The following is a 15,942-nucleotide window of genomic DNA, read 5'->3' on the forward strand; positions in this document are numbered from 1 at the left end:
AGCCCAGGAGACCCCAAAATGACCACGGTGGGAGGTGGTTTGCGATCCAAGTGATACATGAGGCCGTTTATTGAGCGTTACAGACGCGGAGGAAGAGTCTGGAGGGGGATCGAGAAGAAGGACGGCGAGGGGGGGGAGTAACTGTGCATCTATACAGGGGGCCAGGACCTCCCCGGCCGCTACATGGTCAGTTCCTGCAGGAGAAAGGGGAGAGCAGAACATCAGGACCAGCCCCGGAAGCCTGGGAGATGCCTCCTGGGTCCTCCCCGGCCCAGCCACTCACCATGATGGCGTTGACGATGTCGTTGTTGTTGTGCCGAAGCGCCCGCACGGCTTTGGGACGCGAGACGTTGGCTTGAGCCATGACCAGCTCGATGTCCCTCACCTCCAGCCCCGTCTCGTCCACCTGCCAGTGGGGGACAGCAGCGTCACCTCCTTACGGCGCAAACCAACCGCCCCCTCCAACCGGGACAGATCAGAGAGTCACCAGGTGGGAAAGGACCCACTGGATCATGGAGTCCAACCATCCCCATCAACCACTGACCCGTGTCCCTCAGCACCTCGGCCACCCGGCCCTTAAACCCCTCCAGGGAAGGGGACTCAACCCCCTCCCTGGGCAGCCTCCGACAGGGACCAAGCACCAAAGATTCTTTCTAGATGTCCAGCCTGGAGGAGCTTGAGGCCATTGCTCCTTGTCCCCTGTCCCTTGGGAGAAGAGCCCAGCTCCCTCCTCTCCACAACCTCCTCTCAGGGAGTTGCAGAGAGCAATGAGGTCTCCCCTCAGCCTCCTCTTCTCCAGGTGGAACCACCCCAGGTCCTTCATCTACTCCTTCTAACCCTTGTTCTCCAGCCCCTCCCCAGCTCCGTTCCCTTCTCCAGACGTTCTCCAGCCCCTCAAGGTCTTTCTTGGAGTGAGGGACCCAGAACTGACCCCAGGATTCGAGCTGTGGCCTCACCAAGTCCATGGGGACAATCCCTGTGCTTCTCCTGCTGGCCACGCCGGCTCTGCTCCAAGCCAAGATGCCCTTGGCCTTCTTGGCCCCCTGGGCCCCTGCTGGCTCCTGTCCAACCAACCCCCCCAGGTCCTTCTCCTCCAGGCCCTTTCCAGCCAGCCTTCTCCTAGGCTGGAGCTGCCCAGGGTTCTTGTGCCCCAAGTTCCTGGTGGAACCTCAGCCCGTTGGTCTCAGCCCATGGATCCAGCCTGTTCAGGTCCCTTTGGAGCCTCCCGACCCTCCAGCAGATCCAGCTCCCACCCAGCTCAGTGTCACCCCCAGACTTGCTCAGGGGGCCCTCGGGGCCTCCATCCAGGTCGTTGACGAAGACCCTGAGCCGGGCTGGAGCCAGCGCTGAGGGACACGGAGGTCCCTCTCCCCCCTGCTCCGTCACCCACCTCCTCCTCCTCCTCGCTCTCCTCTTTGATGCTGAGGGCCGGCGCCGTCTCCGTGATGAGGGGCGAATGCTCCATGGGCACCTTGAACTTCTCGGCCGCCGCCTTGTGCACTTGCTGCGACAGGTCCTCGATCTACAGGGACACCGGGGTCACCCCCACGTCCCCACCGGGGCCACCCCCAGGACCTCCACGGATCAACCCCCCTGCCCCATCACCTTGGCTTCTCCGAAGACGATGTAGATGTCGGACGCGGGGCTCTTGAAGACGTCGGGTTTGGTGATGACGAAGAGGATGTTCTTGGACTTGCGGATGGTGATGCGGGTGACGCCGTGGATCTGCCTCAGCCCCAGCTTGGACATGGCCTGGAGAAGGGGCGGAGGGACACGAAGGTGACCTTGTGTCCCCTTCTCTGGTGTCACCGCGCCCCAAGGAGCCAAAAAGGGAGGAGCTCCAGCCCTCCAGCAATGCCCCAAACCCCTTGGAGAAGAGCAAAACCGGTTGTCCTACGTCTCTGTAGGGACAACTCGTGGTCCAGGGGGGGCCCAGCACAGGATGGGGGACACCACGTCACCCCCCACCACCGCTGAGACACCTCAGGGACCTTCCAGAGGGGGTATCTGTCCCTCAACACCAAGGCTTCTCCATCCCTACCACCCCAAGCTTGGGATTCAACAAGGGCCACCCCGTGGTTGGACTCCGTCATCTCAAAGGTCGTCTCCAACCAAGCGATTCTATGATTTTATGACCCACCAGCCCCACGTGGAGGCCCCCAACCCCACCTGGAGGCCCCCAGTCCCACCTGGAGGCCCCCAGTCCCACCTGGAGGGAGGTCCTGCCCCACCTGGAGACCCTCAACCCCACCTGGAGACCCCCAACCCAAGGTCTTTCCCAACCAAGCGATTCTAGGACCTCCAAAGCCCCACCTGAAGACTCCCAACCCCATCGAGGGGAGGTTCCCACCCCACCTAGGAGGGTCCCCATCCCACCTGGAGACCCCGAACCCAAAGTCTTTCCCAACCAAGTGATTCTAGGACCTCCAAAGCCCCACCTGGAGGCCCCCAACCCCATCTGGAGGGGGTTCCCATCCCACCTGGAGACTCCCAACCCAAGGTCTTTCCCAACCAAGTGATTCTAGGACCTCCAAAGCCCCTCCTCAAGACCCCCGAACCCATCTGGGAGGGTCCCCATCCCACACCTGAAGACCCTCAATCCCAGCTGGAGGCCCCCAGCCCCATCTAGGGGGGGTTCCCAACCCCATCTGGAGACCCCCCAACCCCACCTGGAGATCCCCCAACCCCATCTCAGGGGGTTCCCATCCCACCTGGAGACCCCCAACCCCACCTGGAGACACCCCAACCCCATCTCGGGGGGGGTTCCATCCCACCTGGAGACCCCCAACCCCACCTGGAGATCCCCCCAACCCCATCTCAGGGGGTTCCCATCCCACCTGGAGACACCCCAACCCCACCTGGAGACACCCCAACCCCATCTCAGGGGGTTCCCGTCCCACCTGGAGACCCCAACCCCACCTAGAGACCCCCAACCCCACCTTGGTGGGTCCCCATCCCACCTGGAGACCCCCAACCCCACCTTGGTGGGTCCCCATCCCACCTGGAGACCCCCAACCCCACCTTGGTGGGTCCCCATCCCACCTGGAGACCCCCAACCCCACCTTGGTGGGTCCCCATCCCACCTTTCTGGCTTTCTTCTCGCTGCGGCTCTGCTTGGCCTTGCTGAAGGTCTCCTCCCCGGTGCCCAGCGAGTGGGTGAGCTGCGCCTGCCACAGAGCAGCGGGTGAGGTCACCCCTGGTCCCACCACGGGGAGAGGTCCCCGTCGCCCTCATCCTCCCCCTAAAAAAAGAAAAAACCAACCCACCTGGCTCTGGGTCGGTGGTGGCTCCGAACCCTCAGGTTCCTCCAGCTCCGGGATGGACTCGTCGTTACTCTCCGACTCGTTACACGACCCTACGAGCCGAGGAGAGACGCAGGATGGAGACGGAGAAGCCATAAAAGCCACGTGAGGAACATCTCAAGAACCTTCCTCCCTCACCTTTGTGGTTGGCCTCGCAGCGTTGAGGGCTTTGGGGCTGCTTGTCCGCTCGCAGGGGGATGCCGGAAGCTTCTCGGAGGCGCTGGAGCTCCGGGCAGGGGTACGGAGCTTCCGTCTCGCTCGAGGAGCTCGAGTCTGATTGAAGGGACCCTCGGGGTGGCCCTCGGCCACCAGGACCACCCTGCCGGCCCCGCGCCTCCTTCTCCTTGCGGGGAGAGGGCTGGGGGGCTGAGAGAAGTGGTTGAGTTGGTGGTGGCCCCCAAAGAACCTTCTGGGGGGTCCAACCCAGCCTTCTCATCTCCATCACGCACCCAGGAACCCCTAGAGAAGACCCTGAGCACCCCACCCTGGACCCACAAGAAGCTCCACGGTGGTGGGAAGTGGTTGTAGAGAGGCTGAGCTGGTGGTGGCCCCCCAAAAGCTTCTTCTATGGGGTCAAATCCAACCTTCTCATCTCCATCTCCCACCCAGGGACCCCTAAAGAGCTGCTGAGCTGGTGGTGGCCCCCAGAAAGCTTCTTCTACGGGTTCCAACCCAGCCTGGTGACCCCATCACCCACCCAGGAACCCCTAAAGAGGACCCTGAGCACCTCACTCTGGTCCCAGGTGGTGGCTGTGGAGCAGCTGAGCTGGTGGTGGCCCCCCAAAAGCTCGTTCCATGGGGTCCAACTCAACCTTCTCATCTCCATCTCCCACCCAGGGACCCCTAAAGAGCAACTGAGCTGGTGGTGGCCCCCAAAAAGCTTCTTCTACAGGTTCCAACCCATCCTGGTGACCCCACCCCACCCCGGGACCTCCTGAAGCCCACGGACGGGGTTGCCTCTTACCTTCAAGGTGCTTCCTGGAGGCCAGCGGGACCGGTGGCCGCTCCTTGCTCGCGGGGAGCCCTGAGGTGTCCTGGTGGCCACGGGCCGGGTCGGGACCTGGTGGCGCCGCGGCGAGAGGAGGCACTTGGCTGAGTTTGGGGAGCAGAGGACAGGGGAGAACTTGGGGAGCTGCTTCCACAGCCGGTCGAGCTTCCAGAACGGCTTGAAGGCTGGAGACAGGTCCCACCATCACCTCCTCCTCCTCCTCCACCTTCTCCAGGGGTTCTGAGGGCTCCTCGAGGAGGTCGGGGGGACCTCCCTCAAGGGGGGCTTTGGCATCGCTTCTTCCCCCTGAAGTCTCGGGGGCCACCTGAGGGCTTGGAGGTTCCTCCTCCTCCTCCGCGGTCCCGTCCCCTGGGGGGCTTCGGGAGGGCTCTGGTGGCATCTCAGGGGCTTTGGGGAGGAGGCGGGGGGCGGGAAGGTCCCCGAAGGAGCCTCTCAGCATGGCCGTGACCTCCTGCCGGGCCTCCCCGCTCTCCAAAAAGGCACCGGGTGGTTGGAGAAGTTCGAGGGGAGCCGGGGGGACCCCCACGTAGACCTCCTGCTCCGAGGCCGTGAAGAGCAACGGGGGGACAGCGGGGGGCAGGCAGAGGCCAGCGGTGGCCTCCTTCTCCTCCTCCTCCTCCTCCTCGTCACCAGAAGCTGGAGGTCTCCAAGCGGTGGCCACGACCTCGGAGGCCGCGAAGAAGCTGGAGTCGGTGCGGGAAGGCGAGGGGACCAGCAGCTCCGGAGATGATTCCTCCACAGCGGTGGTGGTGGTGGCCTCATGCTCCTCAGGGCCGTCACCCCTGTCCCCCACGGGTTGCGGCGCCGTCATCTGGGTCCTAGAACGTTCTGGTGGCTCCAGAGAGGAGGAGGTGGCCCCATCCACCAGCTCCTCCACAGGGTCACAGGGGGACGTGGCCAGCGGTGGTGGCGATGGTGACACCTCTAGGTTGGTGGCCACCTCATCTGGTGGCCTGGATGTCACTGATGGTGACAGATCAGGGCTGGTGGCCACCGTGTCCAGCTCCTCTGGTGGCCTCAGTGTCTCCAATGGTGACAGATCAGGGCTGGTGGCCACCGTGTCCAGCTCATCTGGTGGCTTCGATGTCTCTGATGGTGACAGATCAGGGTTGGTGGCCACCATGTCCAGCTCCTCTGGTGGCCTCAATGTCTCTAATGGTGATTGATCAGGGTTGGTGGCCACGGTTTCCACCTCTTCTGGTGGCCTCAGTGTCTCCGATGGTGACAGATCAGGCTTGATGGCCACTGTGTCCAGCTCCTCTGGTGGCCTCAGTGTCTCCAATGGTGACAGCTCAGGCTTGGTGGCCCTGGTTTCCACCTCCTCTGGTGGCCTCGGTGTCAGCGCTGGTTCCTCATCTAGGTTGGTGGCCACAGTCCCCAGCTCATCTAGAGGCTTTGGCATCACCGATGGCACCAGCTCAGGGTTGGTGGCCCCGGTGTCCACCTCATCTGGTGGCCTGGGAGTCCCCAACAGGGCCAGGTTGGTGGCCACGGCATCTACTGGGCTGGGTGTCGCCAACGGTGCCAGGTCCTGCTTGGTGGCCACGTTCTCCAGCAGGTCGGACATCACCGATGGTGCATGGTTGGTGGCCACCGTGTCCTGTCCTTCCAACGCCATCGGTGGTGCCACATCTGGCTCGGTGGCCACGGTGTCCACCTCATCCGGTGGGTTGGGCATCTCCAACGGTGCCAGATCCAGGTTGGTGGCCGCGGTGTCCACCTCATCCGGTGGGTTGGGAACCACTGGTGATGCCAGCTCGGTAGCCGTGGTGTCCACCTCACCCAACGGCGTCACCATTGGTGCCACATCAAGGTTGGTGGCCACCGCGTCCACCTCATCTGGTGGTCTGAGCATCAGTGATGGAGCCAGGGGGGTGGCCACGGCGTCTGGTGGGCTCGGTGTCCCCGACGGTGCCAGGTCAGGGGTGGTGGGTGTGGTTTCTGCTTCTTCTGGAGGGTTGGACATCAGCGAGGGGGCCAAGCCTGGAGCCACGAGGTCCACCTCATCCGGAGGGCTTGAGGTCACCAATGGTGCCAAGTTGGTGGCCACCGTGTCCACCTCATCCGGAAGGCTTGAGGTCACCAGTGGTCCCAAGCTGGTGGCCACCGTGTCCACCTCATCTGGAGAACTTGGGGTCACCAGAGGCACCAGGTTAGCGGCCACGGTGTCCAGGTTGGGTGTCACCGATGGTGCCAGGTCAGGGGTCACCACGTCCAGCTCATCGTGGCCATCAATGGCTGCCGCCTCCATGCTTCCCATTCTCATGGTGTCACCGTCACCATCGTCGCCACCATCACTCTCGGGGCCACCCAGGGTCTCCCCGTTGGCCGCTGTCACCTCCTCCAGGCCTGGCCCGTTGGGTTTGGGCTCCCTGGGGTCCATGGAGCAGAGGACGGGTGGCTGCAGGACATGGTCACCTGCCACCAGCTCCACGTTGGGTTCTTCGGAATCAACCGTCGCTACCAGCTCCTTCTCAGCACTTGGTGTCTCCTCCAGGAGCTGAGGAGGCTCTGCTGGGACATGAGGCTCCAGGACCGAGGGCTCCTCCAAGAGCTGAGGAGGCTCTGCTGGGACATGAGGCTCCAGGACCGAGGGCTCCTCCAAGAGCTGAGGAGGCTCTGGTGGGACATGAGGCTCCAAGACTGAGGTCTCCTCCAAGAGCTGAGGAGGCTCTGGTGGGACACAAGGCTCCAGGACCGAGGGCTCCTCCAGGAACCGAGGAGGCTCTGGTGGGACATGTGGCTCCAAGACTGAGGTCTCTTCCAGGAGCTGAGGAGGCTCTGGTGGGACACACGGTTCCAAGACCGAGGGCTCCTCCAGGAGACAAGGAGGCTCTGGTGGGACATGAGGCTCCAGGACCGAGGTCTCCTCCAGGAACTGAGGAGGCTCTGGTGGGACACGAGGCTCCAGGACCGAGGTCTCTTCCAGGAGCAGAGGAGGCTCTGCTGGGACACGAGGCTCCAGGACTGAGGGCTCCTCCAGGAGCTGAGGAGGCTCCAGGACCGAGGTCTCCTCCAGGAGCTGAGGAGGCTCTGGTGGGACATGAGGCTCCAGGACTGAGGGCTCCTCCAGGAACCGAGGAGGCTCTGGTGGGACACGAGGCTCCAAGACTGAGGTCTCCTCCAAGAGCTGAGGAGGCTCTGCTGGGACATGAGCCTCCAAGACTGACGGCTCCTCCAGGAGCTGGGGAGGCTCTGGTGCGACATGAGGCTCCAAGACCAAGCTCTCCTCCGGGAGCTGAGGAGGCTGTGGTGGGACATGAGGCTCCAAGACCAAGGTCTCCTCCAAGAGCTGGGGAGGCTCTGCTGGGACACGAGGCTCCAAGACTGATGTCTCCAGCTCCGAGGAAGAAGAGGAGGAAGAGGAGGTGAAGAAGCTCTCATGGTCTTGCTCCACGCCACCTTCTCCAGCAGGTGCTGGTGGCATCTCAGCACCATCCACCTCCTCCATCGCCGGTTCCATCCTCTCCACGCCAAGGTCCTCGCCAGCGGGCCCCAGGCTGACCGGCTCCTGGCCGCGGTGGTGCCGAGGGGACCCTTCTGGCGAGCCGGAGCCCGTCAAGGCCACCCCGGCGTGAAGATGGAGCTCGATGCCCCCAGCAGGTCCCGCCTCGGTCCCCACCGCGTGGTGCTCGCTGCCGTAGAGCCTCTCGTCCTCCTCCCCATCGTAGGCGGCCGAGTCGGAGGAGGCCGAGGTGTCATCGCGGAAGGCGAAGGACTCGTCCACCCCCTCGGTGATGGACGTTTCCGACAAGGAGCGCAGGAAAGAGGCTGAGGTGCTACCACCTTCCTCTTCTTCTTCTTCTTCATCCTCCTCTTCTTCTTCTGCTTCTTCTTCTTCTTCCTCGCCGGAGAGGGGCAATGGGGTGATCTCTACCGCTTCGGCTTGGAAGAGCAAACTGCCCCGGAAGGGCAAGAGCGCCGCTGGGATCAACCCCGCCGACCCCTCCCAGTCCTCATCTTCATCATCGTCTTCTTCTGGTGTCTGCTCCTCCTCATCCTCATTGCCTCCTGGCGAGGCGAAGAGTCCCCCTTCATCTTCATCAGGAAACGTCGAAAGGTCCTCCAAGCAGGCGGGAAGCGCCGTGAAGGATCCCCCCAAGCTCTCGGCTTCGACGCCGGCGTCGCCTTCCCCCAAAGCTTCGGCCTCGGCCACCAGGTTGGGAGAAGAAGACGGGGAGGTGCTGGCGGTGCCCGAGGAGCCCCAGCTGCCCCCCTCGGCCGTCATGTAGGACCCGGAAGGCGAGGTGGGTGGAGAGCAGAGCCCTTCGCTCTCCCCGTCCGTCTGCTCCTCGGCGTGGGCCAACCGGGAGCCCCCGACGCGGATCGGGGTGGAAGGAGCCGTGAAGAAGAGGTCGGGGTCCAAGGAGGAGGCGGTGGTGGATCTCCCAGGGGTGGTTTCTGCTCCTTGGTGGTGGTGGTGGTGGTGGTGGGGAAGGTCTTTGGCGGGCGCGGGGAAGGGACAAGGCACGGCAGGAGGACACGGGAGCCCTGGGAGCTCCGGGGCGGCGCTGGAGCGGGTCTCCTCGCCCATGACGATGCGGGTGTCCAGGGGGGCGGTGGTGGGGCCCGTGGGGCCGGGGTCGCAGCTGGCGCCCTCGGGCTGCGGACGGGCCTCCTCCTTGGCCACCAGCGGTGGGGGGGCTGCGGGAAAAGGGGAGACCTCCCTCAGCGCCGGGGGAACCCCCAGGAGGGCCAGGGTGAGCCCCGAGGGGGGACACCAGGACATGGAGCCCACCAGGATGATCTCAAGATGATCCCAGGGAGCATGGAGCCCACCAGGATGATCTCATGATGCTCCCAGGGAGCACGGAGCCCACCAGGATGACCTCATGATGCTCCCAGGGAGCATGGAGCCCACCAGGATGACCTCATGATGCTCCCAGGGAGCATGGAGCCCACCAGGATGATCTCAAGATGCTCCCGGGGAGCACGGAGCCCACCAGGATGATCTCAAGATGCTCCCAGGGAGCACGGAGCCCACCAGGATGATCTCATGATGATCCCAGGGAGCACGGAGCCCACCAGGATGATCTCGTGATGATCCCATGGATGCCTCCAGGGCACCCCAGGACATCAACCCCACCAGGGCACCCCAGGATGCTCCCATGGGACCCCAAAACCCTTACAGTATCTCCCACCAAGGAGCTCCAAGCCCACCCACGCACCAAGTCTGGAGGTTCCCAGCCCCAGCATGACCAAGGGGAGGAGAACCCAGCCCCCTTCCCACCCCAAAACCACCTTGAGGGACCCCAAAACCACCTTGAGGGACCCCACCAAGGATCCATGCACTGAGGCTGGAGGTTCTCAGCCCCAACATGACCAAGGGGAGGTGAACCCAGCCCCCTTCCCACCCCAAAACCACCTTGAGGGACCCCAAAACCTCTTTGAGGAACCCCAAAACCATTCCCAAGACCTCCAACCCCTTACAGTATCTCCTACCAAGGAGCTCCAAGCCCACCCGTGCACTGAGTCTGGAGGTTCTCAGCCCCCACATGACCAAGGGGAGGAGAACCCAGCCCCCTTCCCACCCCAAAAGCACCTTGAGGGACCCCAAAAGCACCTTGAGGGACCCCACTAAGAATCCATGCACTGAGGCTGGAGGTTCTCAGCCCCAACATGACCAAGAGGAGGTGAACCCAGCCCCCTTCCCACCCCAAAACCACCTTGAGGGACCCCAAAACCACCTTGAGGGACCCCAAAACCACCTTGAGGGACCCCAACCCCTTACACTGTCCCCCACCAAGGATCCATGCACTGAGGCTGGAGGTTCTCAACCCCCACATGACCAAGGGGAGGTGAACCCAGCCCCCTTCCCACCCCAAAACCACCTTGAGGGACCCCAAAACCACCTTGAGGGACCCCAACCCCTTACAGTGTCCCCCACCAAGGAGCTCCAAGCCCACCCATGCACTGAGGCTGGAGGCTCTCAGCCCCAACATGACCAAGGGGAGGAGAACCCAGCCCCCTTCCCACCCCAAAACCACCTTGAGGAACCCCAAAACCTCTTTGAGGGACCCCAAAACCACCTTGAGGGACCCCAAAACCACCTTGAGGGACCCCAAAACCACCTTGAGGGACCCCAAAACCACCTTGAGGGACCCCAACCCCTTACAGTGTTCCCCACCAAGGAGCTCCAAGCCCACCCATGCACTGAGTCTGGAGGTTCTTAGCACCAACATGACCAAGGGGAGGAGAACCCAGCTGCCTTCCCACCCCAAAACCACCTTGAGGGACCCCAAAACCTCTTTGAGGAACCCGAAAACCACCTTGAGGGACCCCAACCAAGGATCCATGCTCCGAGTCTGGAGGTTCTCAGCTCCAACATGACCAAGGGGAGGAGAACCCAGCCCCCTTCCCACCCCAAAACCACCTTGAGGGACCCCAAAACCTCTTTGAGGAACCCGAAAACCACCTTGAGGGACCCCAACCAAGGATCCATGCTCCGAGTCTGGAGGTTCTCAGCCCCAACATGACCAAGGGGAGGAGAACCCAGCCCCCTTCCCACCCCAAAAGCACCTTGAGGGACCCCAAAACCACCTTACCTGCCCCCCCAAGGGACCAATCCATGGGGTAGAAGAACCAAGAACCCAGCAGGTGCCACCAAGCCCAGTAGAACCCAGGGAGCCCAGCTGGGGGCTTTATAGGGGAGGGGGCGGGGCTTGAGGGGGCTGCTGGGAGGGGGCGGGGCCTCACTGGGCTACTTAAAGCCCCCCCCAAAAATATTTCAGCCCCCCCATAATCACATCAAGGGGTCGCTCCTGCCCCCTAAAGAAAACCTGGGGGGGGGGGGTAAGGAAGCATTTTTGCTTCCTCCAGCACTGAGGGGGTTAATATGGGGGTCTGGGGGCCCCCAGAATTTTTTTGGGGGGTGGGACCCCTTATCTCTGCCCTTCAAGGAGGGTTTTGGGGTCCCCTCAGCTCAGACCCCCCCAAATTTTCATGCTAGGGGGTGCTGGGACCCCTTAACTCTGCCCCCAAGGAGGGTTTTTGGGGTTCCCCAAGCTCAGACCCCCCCAAATTTTCATGCTAGGGGGTGCTGGGACCCCTTATCTCTGCCCTTCAAGCAGGGTTTTGGGGTCCCCTCAGCTCAGAACCCTCCAAATTTTCATGCTGGGGGGTGCTGGGACCCCTTATCTCTGCCCCTCAAGGATGGCTTTGGGGTCCACCCAGCTCAGACCCCCCCAAATTTTCACGCTGTGGGGTGATAGGACCCCTTATCTCTGCCCCCAAGGAGGGTTTTGGGGTCCCCCAGCTCAGACCCCCCCCCCCCTTTGTGCCACATTAGGGGATGCTGGGAGCCCATTAATTCAGACCCTGAGAAGGTTTTGGGGTCCCCCAAGCTCACACCCCCATAAATTTTCACAGTTAGGGGTGCTGGGACCCTTTATCTCTGCCCCCAAGCAGGGTTTTGGGGTCCCCTCAGCTCAGAACCCTCCAAATTTCCACACTGGGGGGTGCTGGGACCCCTTAACTCTGCACTTCAAGAGGATTTTTGGGGTTCCCCAAGCTCAGACCCCCCCAAATTATCATGCTGGGGGGTGCTGGGACCCTTTATCTCTGCCCCCAAGGAGGGTTTTGGGGTTCCCCAAGCTCAGACCCCCCCAAATTTTCATGCTGTGGGGTGCTGGGACCCCTTATCTCTGCCCCTCAAGGAGGGTTTTGGGGTCCACCCAGCTCAGACCCCCCCAAATTTTCATGTTAGGGGGTGCTGGGACCCCTTATCTCTGCCCCCAAGGAGGGTTTTGGGGTTCCCCTCAGTTCAGACCCCCCCAAATTTTCATGCTGGGGGGTGCTGGGCCCCCTTATCTCTGCCCCAAGAGGCTGTCACGGAGCCCACACGGGGTGACCTTGAGCTGTGCCTCAGTTTCCCCACCCGGGGTTCCCTTTTTTTTTTGGGGGGGGGGGGGGGGTCCTGATGGGATTGGGGGGCTGGGGGGAAGGGCTGTGCCTGGCGCTGCCACCGCCGGGAGCTCCTCAAGGTGTCCCCAAAGTCACCTCCTGCCTCGCCCTGGAGCCTGGGGACCCGAGTCCCTCGGTGCTGGTGGCCTCCATCCCTCCTTCTCCAGCCCCGCAGCCCCTCATCTTCCAGCCCCAAACCCCTCAGCCCCTCATCTTCCAGCCCCACATCCCTCAGCCCCACATCTTCCAGCCCCAAATCCCTCAGCCCCACATCTTCCAGCCCCAAACCCCTCAGCCCCACATCTTCCAGCCCCAAACCCCTCAGCCCCACATCTTCCAGCCCCAAATCTTCCAGCCCCTCATCTTCCAGCCCCAAACCCCTCAGCCCCTCATCTTCCAGCCCCAAACCCCCAGCCCCTCATCTTCCAGCCCCAAACCCCTCAGCCCCTCATCTTCCAGCCCCAAACCCCCAGCCCCTCATCTTCCAGCCCCAAACCCCTCAGCCCCTCATCTTCCAGCCCCAAACCCCCAGCCCCTCATCTTCCAGCCCCAAACCCCTCAGCCCCTCATCTTCCAGCCCCAAACCCCCAGCCCCTCATCTTCCAGCCCCAAACCCCTCAGCCCCTCATCTTCCAGCCCCAAACCCCTCAGCCCCTCATCTTCCAGCCCCAAACCCCTCAGCCCCTCATCTTCCAGCCCCAAACCCCCAGCCCCTCATCTTCCAGCCCCAAACCCCTCAGCCCCTCATCTTCCAGCCCCAAACCCCTCAGCCCCACATCTTCCAGCCCCAAACCCCTCAGCCCCTCATCTTCCAGCCCCAAACCCCTCAGCCCCACATCTTCCAGCCCCAAACCCCTCAGCCCCACATCTTCCAGCCCCAAACCCCTCAGCCCCACATCTTCCAGCCCCAAACCCCTCAGCCCCTCATCTTCCAGCCCCAAACCCCTCAGCCCCTCATCTTCCAGCCCCAAACCCCTCAGCCCCTCATCTTCCAGCCCCAAATCTTCCAGCCCCACATCTTCCAGCCCCAAACCCCTCAGCCCCTCATCTTCCAGCCCCAAACCCCTCAGCCCCTCATCTTCCAGCCCCAAATCTTCCAGCCCCACATCTTCCAGCCCCAAATCCCTCAGCCCCTCATCTTCCAGCCCCAAACCCCTCAGCCCCTCATCTTCCAGCCCCAAACCCCTCAGCCCCTCATCTTCCAGCCCCAAACCCCTCAGCCCCACATCTTCCAGCCCCAAACCCCTCAGCCCCACATCTTCCAGCCCCAAACCCCTCAGCCCCACATCTTCCAGCCCCAAATCTTCCAGCCCCTCATCTTCCAGCCCCAAACCCCTCAGCCCCTCATCTTCCAGCCCCAAACCCCCAGCCCCTCATCTTCCAGCCCCAAACCCCTCAGCCCCTCATCTTCCAGCCCCAAACCCCCAGCCCCTCATCTTCCAGCCCCAAACCCCTCAGCCCCTCATCTTCCAGCCCCAAACCCCCAGCCCCTCATCTTCCAGCCCCAAACCCCTCAGCCCCTCATCTTCCAGCCCCAAACCCCCAGCCCCTCATCTTCCAGCCCCAAACCCCTCAGCCCCTCATCTTCCAGCCCCAAACCCCTCAGCCCCTCATCTTCCAGCCCCAAACCCCTCAGCCCCTCATCTTCCAGCCCCAAACCCCCAGCCCCTCATCTTCCAGCCCCAAACCCCTCAGCCCCTCATCTTCCAGCCCCAAACCCCTCAGCCCCACATCTTCCAGCCCCAAACCCCTCAGCCCCTCATCTTCCAGCCCCAAACCCCTCAGCCCCACATCTTCCAGCCCCAAACCCCTCAGCCCCACATCTTCCAGCCCCAAACCCCTCAGCCCCACATCTTCCAGCCCCAAACCCCTCAGCCCCTCATCTTCCAGCCCCAAACCCCTCAGCCCCACATCTTCCAGCCCCAAACCCCTCAGCCCCTCATCTTCCAGCCCCAAACCCCTCAGCCCCTCATCTTCCAGCCCCAAACCCCTCAGCCCCTCATCTTCCAGCCCCAAATCTTCCAGCCCCACATCTTCCAGCCCCAAACCCCTCAGCCCCTCATCTTCCAGCCCCAAACCCCTCAGCCCCTCATCTTCCAGCCCCAAATCTTCCAGCCCCACATCTTCCAGCCCCAAATCCCTCAGCCCCTCATCTTCCAGCCCCAAACCCCTCAGCCCCTCATCTTCCAGCCCCAAACCCCTCAGCCCCTCATCTTCCAGCCCCAAACCCCTCAGCCCCTCATCTTCCAGCCCCAAACCCCTCAGCCCCTCATCTTCCAGCCCCAAACCCCTCAGCCCCTCATCTTCCAGCCCCACATCTTCCAGCCCCACATCTTCCAGCCCCACATCCCTAAAGCCCCAAGTCTCTCCATCCCACCCCACGTTCCTCCATCCCATCCCCTCCTCCATCCCTGTGTCCCTGCTGCCCCCCAGCCCTCTTCTCTCCGTCCTGCAGCCCTGTTTTGCAGCCCCACATCCCCCAGCCCCACACCCCTTTTCCCTCCATCCCCTCTTTCCTCCATCCCCTCTTTCCTCCATCCCCTCTTTCCTCCATCCCCTCACCCTCCATCCCCTCACCCTCCATCTCTGTATTTCTCATCCCTCCATCATCCCTCACTCTCCATCCCCTCATCCCTCTTTCCTCATCCCTCACCCTCCATCTCTCACCCTCCATCATCCCTCGCCCTCCATCCCTCTATTTCTCATCCCACCACCCCCTCACCCTCCATCCCTCATCCCTCCATCTCTATCTCCCACCCCTCCATCCTTTATCCCTTCATCCCTCACCCCTTATCCCTCCATCCCCTCATCCCTCACCCCTCTTCCCTCCATCCCCCATCCCTCCATCCCCCTATTTCTCATCCCTCCATCATCCCCCATCCCTCCATCCCCCTATTTCTCATCCCTCCATCCCTCCATCCCCCTATTTCTCATCCCTCCATCATCCCCCATCCCTCCATCCCCCTATTTCTCATCCCCCATCCCTCCATCCCCCTATTTCTCATCCCCCATCCCTCCATCCCCCTATTTCTCATCCCCCATCCCTCCATCCCCCTATTTCTCATCCCTCCATCCCCCTATTTCTCATCCCTCCATCCCTCCATCCCCCTATTTCTCATCCCTCCATCCCCCTATTTCTCATCCCTCCATCCCTCCATCCCCCTATTTCTCATCCCTCCATCCCCCTATTTCTCATCCCCCATCCCTCCATCCCCCTATTTCTCATCCTCCATCCCTCCATCCCCCTATTTCTCATCCCTCCATCCCCCTATTTCTCATCCCTCCATCCCTCCATCCCCCTATTTCTCATCCCTCCATCCCTCCATCCCCCTATTTCTCATCCCTCCATCCCCCTATTTCTCCTCCCTCCATCATCCCCCATCCCTCCATCCCCCTATTTCTCCTCCCTCCATCCCCCCTCGCCCTCCATTCCCTCCGTCCCCGGCTCCTCCAGCCCCGGCCCTGTCCCCGCGGTCTCTCACCTGTCCCGGTTCCCCGGTCGGCGGGGCCGGGCCGCTCCATGGTCCCGCTCGGCCGGCGGCCCCGGGGGCTGCGGAGCCCGCACCGCCCCGAGCGCCACCGACCGCCCCGAGCGCCACCGACCGCCCCGAGCGCCACCGACCGCCCCGCCCGGAGAACGGGGAGGAGTGGGGGGGGGGGGGGCACTGCGGCTGCGGGGGGAGGGGACGGAGGGAGGAGGGAGGGAGGAGAGAGGGGGGGACATGGGGG

The 15,942-nt window shown here is 62.9% G+C and overlaps 1 protein-coding gene across 1 annotated transcript; it reads right to left on the bottom strand.

The window, feature by feature from the left end:
* Positions 1-48: 48 nt before the first annotated feature.
* Positions 49-15,735, bottom strand: LOC138722170 (NAC-alpha domain-containing protein 1-like). The gene is made up of 9 exons (XM_069860053.1): positions 15,696-15,735; positions 4,267-8,955; positions 3,441-3,668; positions 3,267-3,355; positions 3,084-3,167; positions 1,606-1,752; positions 1,391-1,522; positions 284-406; positions 49-194 (listed from the first exon to the last, which is right to left on the bottom strand). The coding sequence occupies exons 1-9, from the start codon at positions 15,733-15,735 to the stop codon at positions 180-182; spliced, it is 5,547 nt and encodes a 1,848-aa protein (XP_069716154.1). The 3' UTR covers positions 49-179.
* Positions 15,736-15,942: the final 207 nt, after the last annotated feature.

This window comes from Phaenicophaeus curvirostris, chromosome 6, assembly GCF_032191515.1.
Source record: "Phaenicophaeus curvirostris isolate KB17595 chromosome 6, BPBGC_Pcur_1.0, whole genome shotgun sequence".
In the NCBI taxonomy this organism is placed as follows: Eukaryota; Metazoa; Chordata; class Aves; order Cuculiformes; family Cuculidae; genus Phaenicophaeus; species Phaenicophaeus curvirostris.

Coding starts and splice junctions, on each gene's coding strand:
- LOC138722170 (XM_069860053.1), bottom strand. CDS start 15,735: ATGGAGCGGCCCGGCCCCGCCGACCGGGGAACCGGGACAG. Junction 3,356..3,440: donor CTGCGAGGCCAACCACAAAG/GTGAGGGAGGAA, acceptor CTCGGCTCGTAG/GGTCGTGTAACGAGTCGGAG. Junction 3,168..3,266: donor CACCACCGACCCAGAGCCAG/GTGGGTTGGTTT, acceptor GCTCTGTGGCAG/GCGCAGCTCACCCACTCGCT.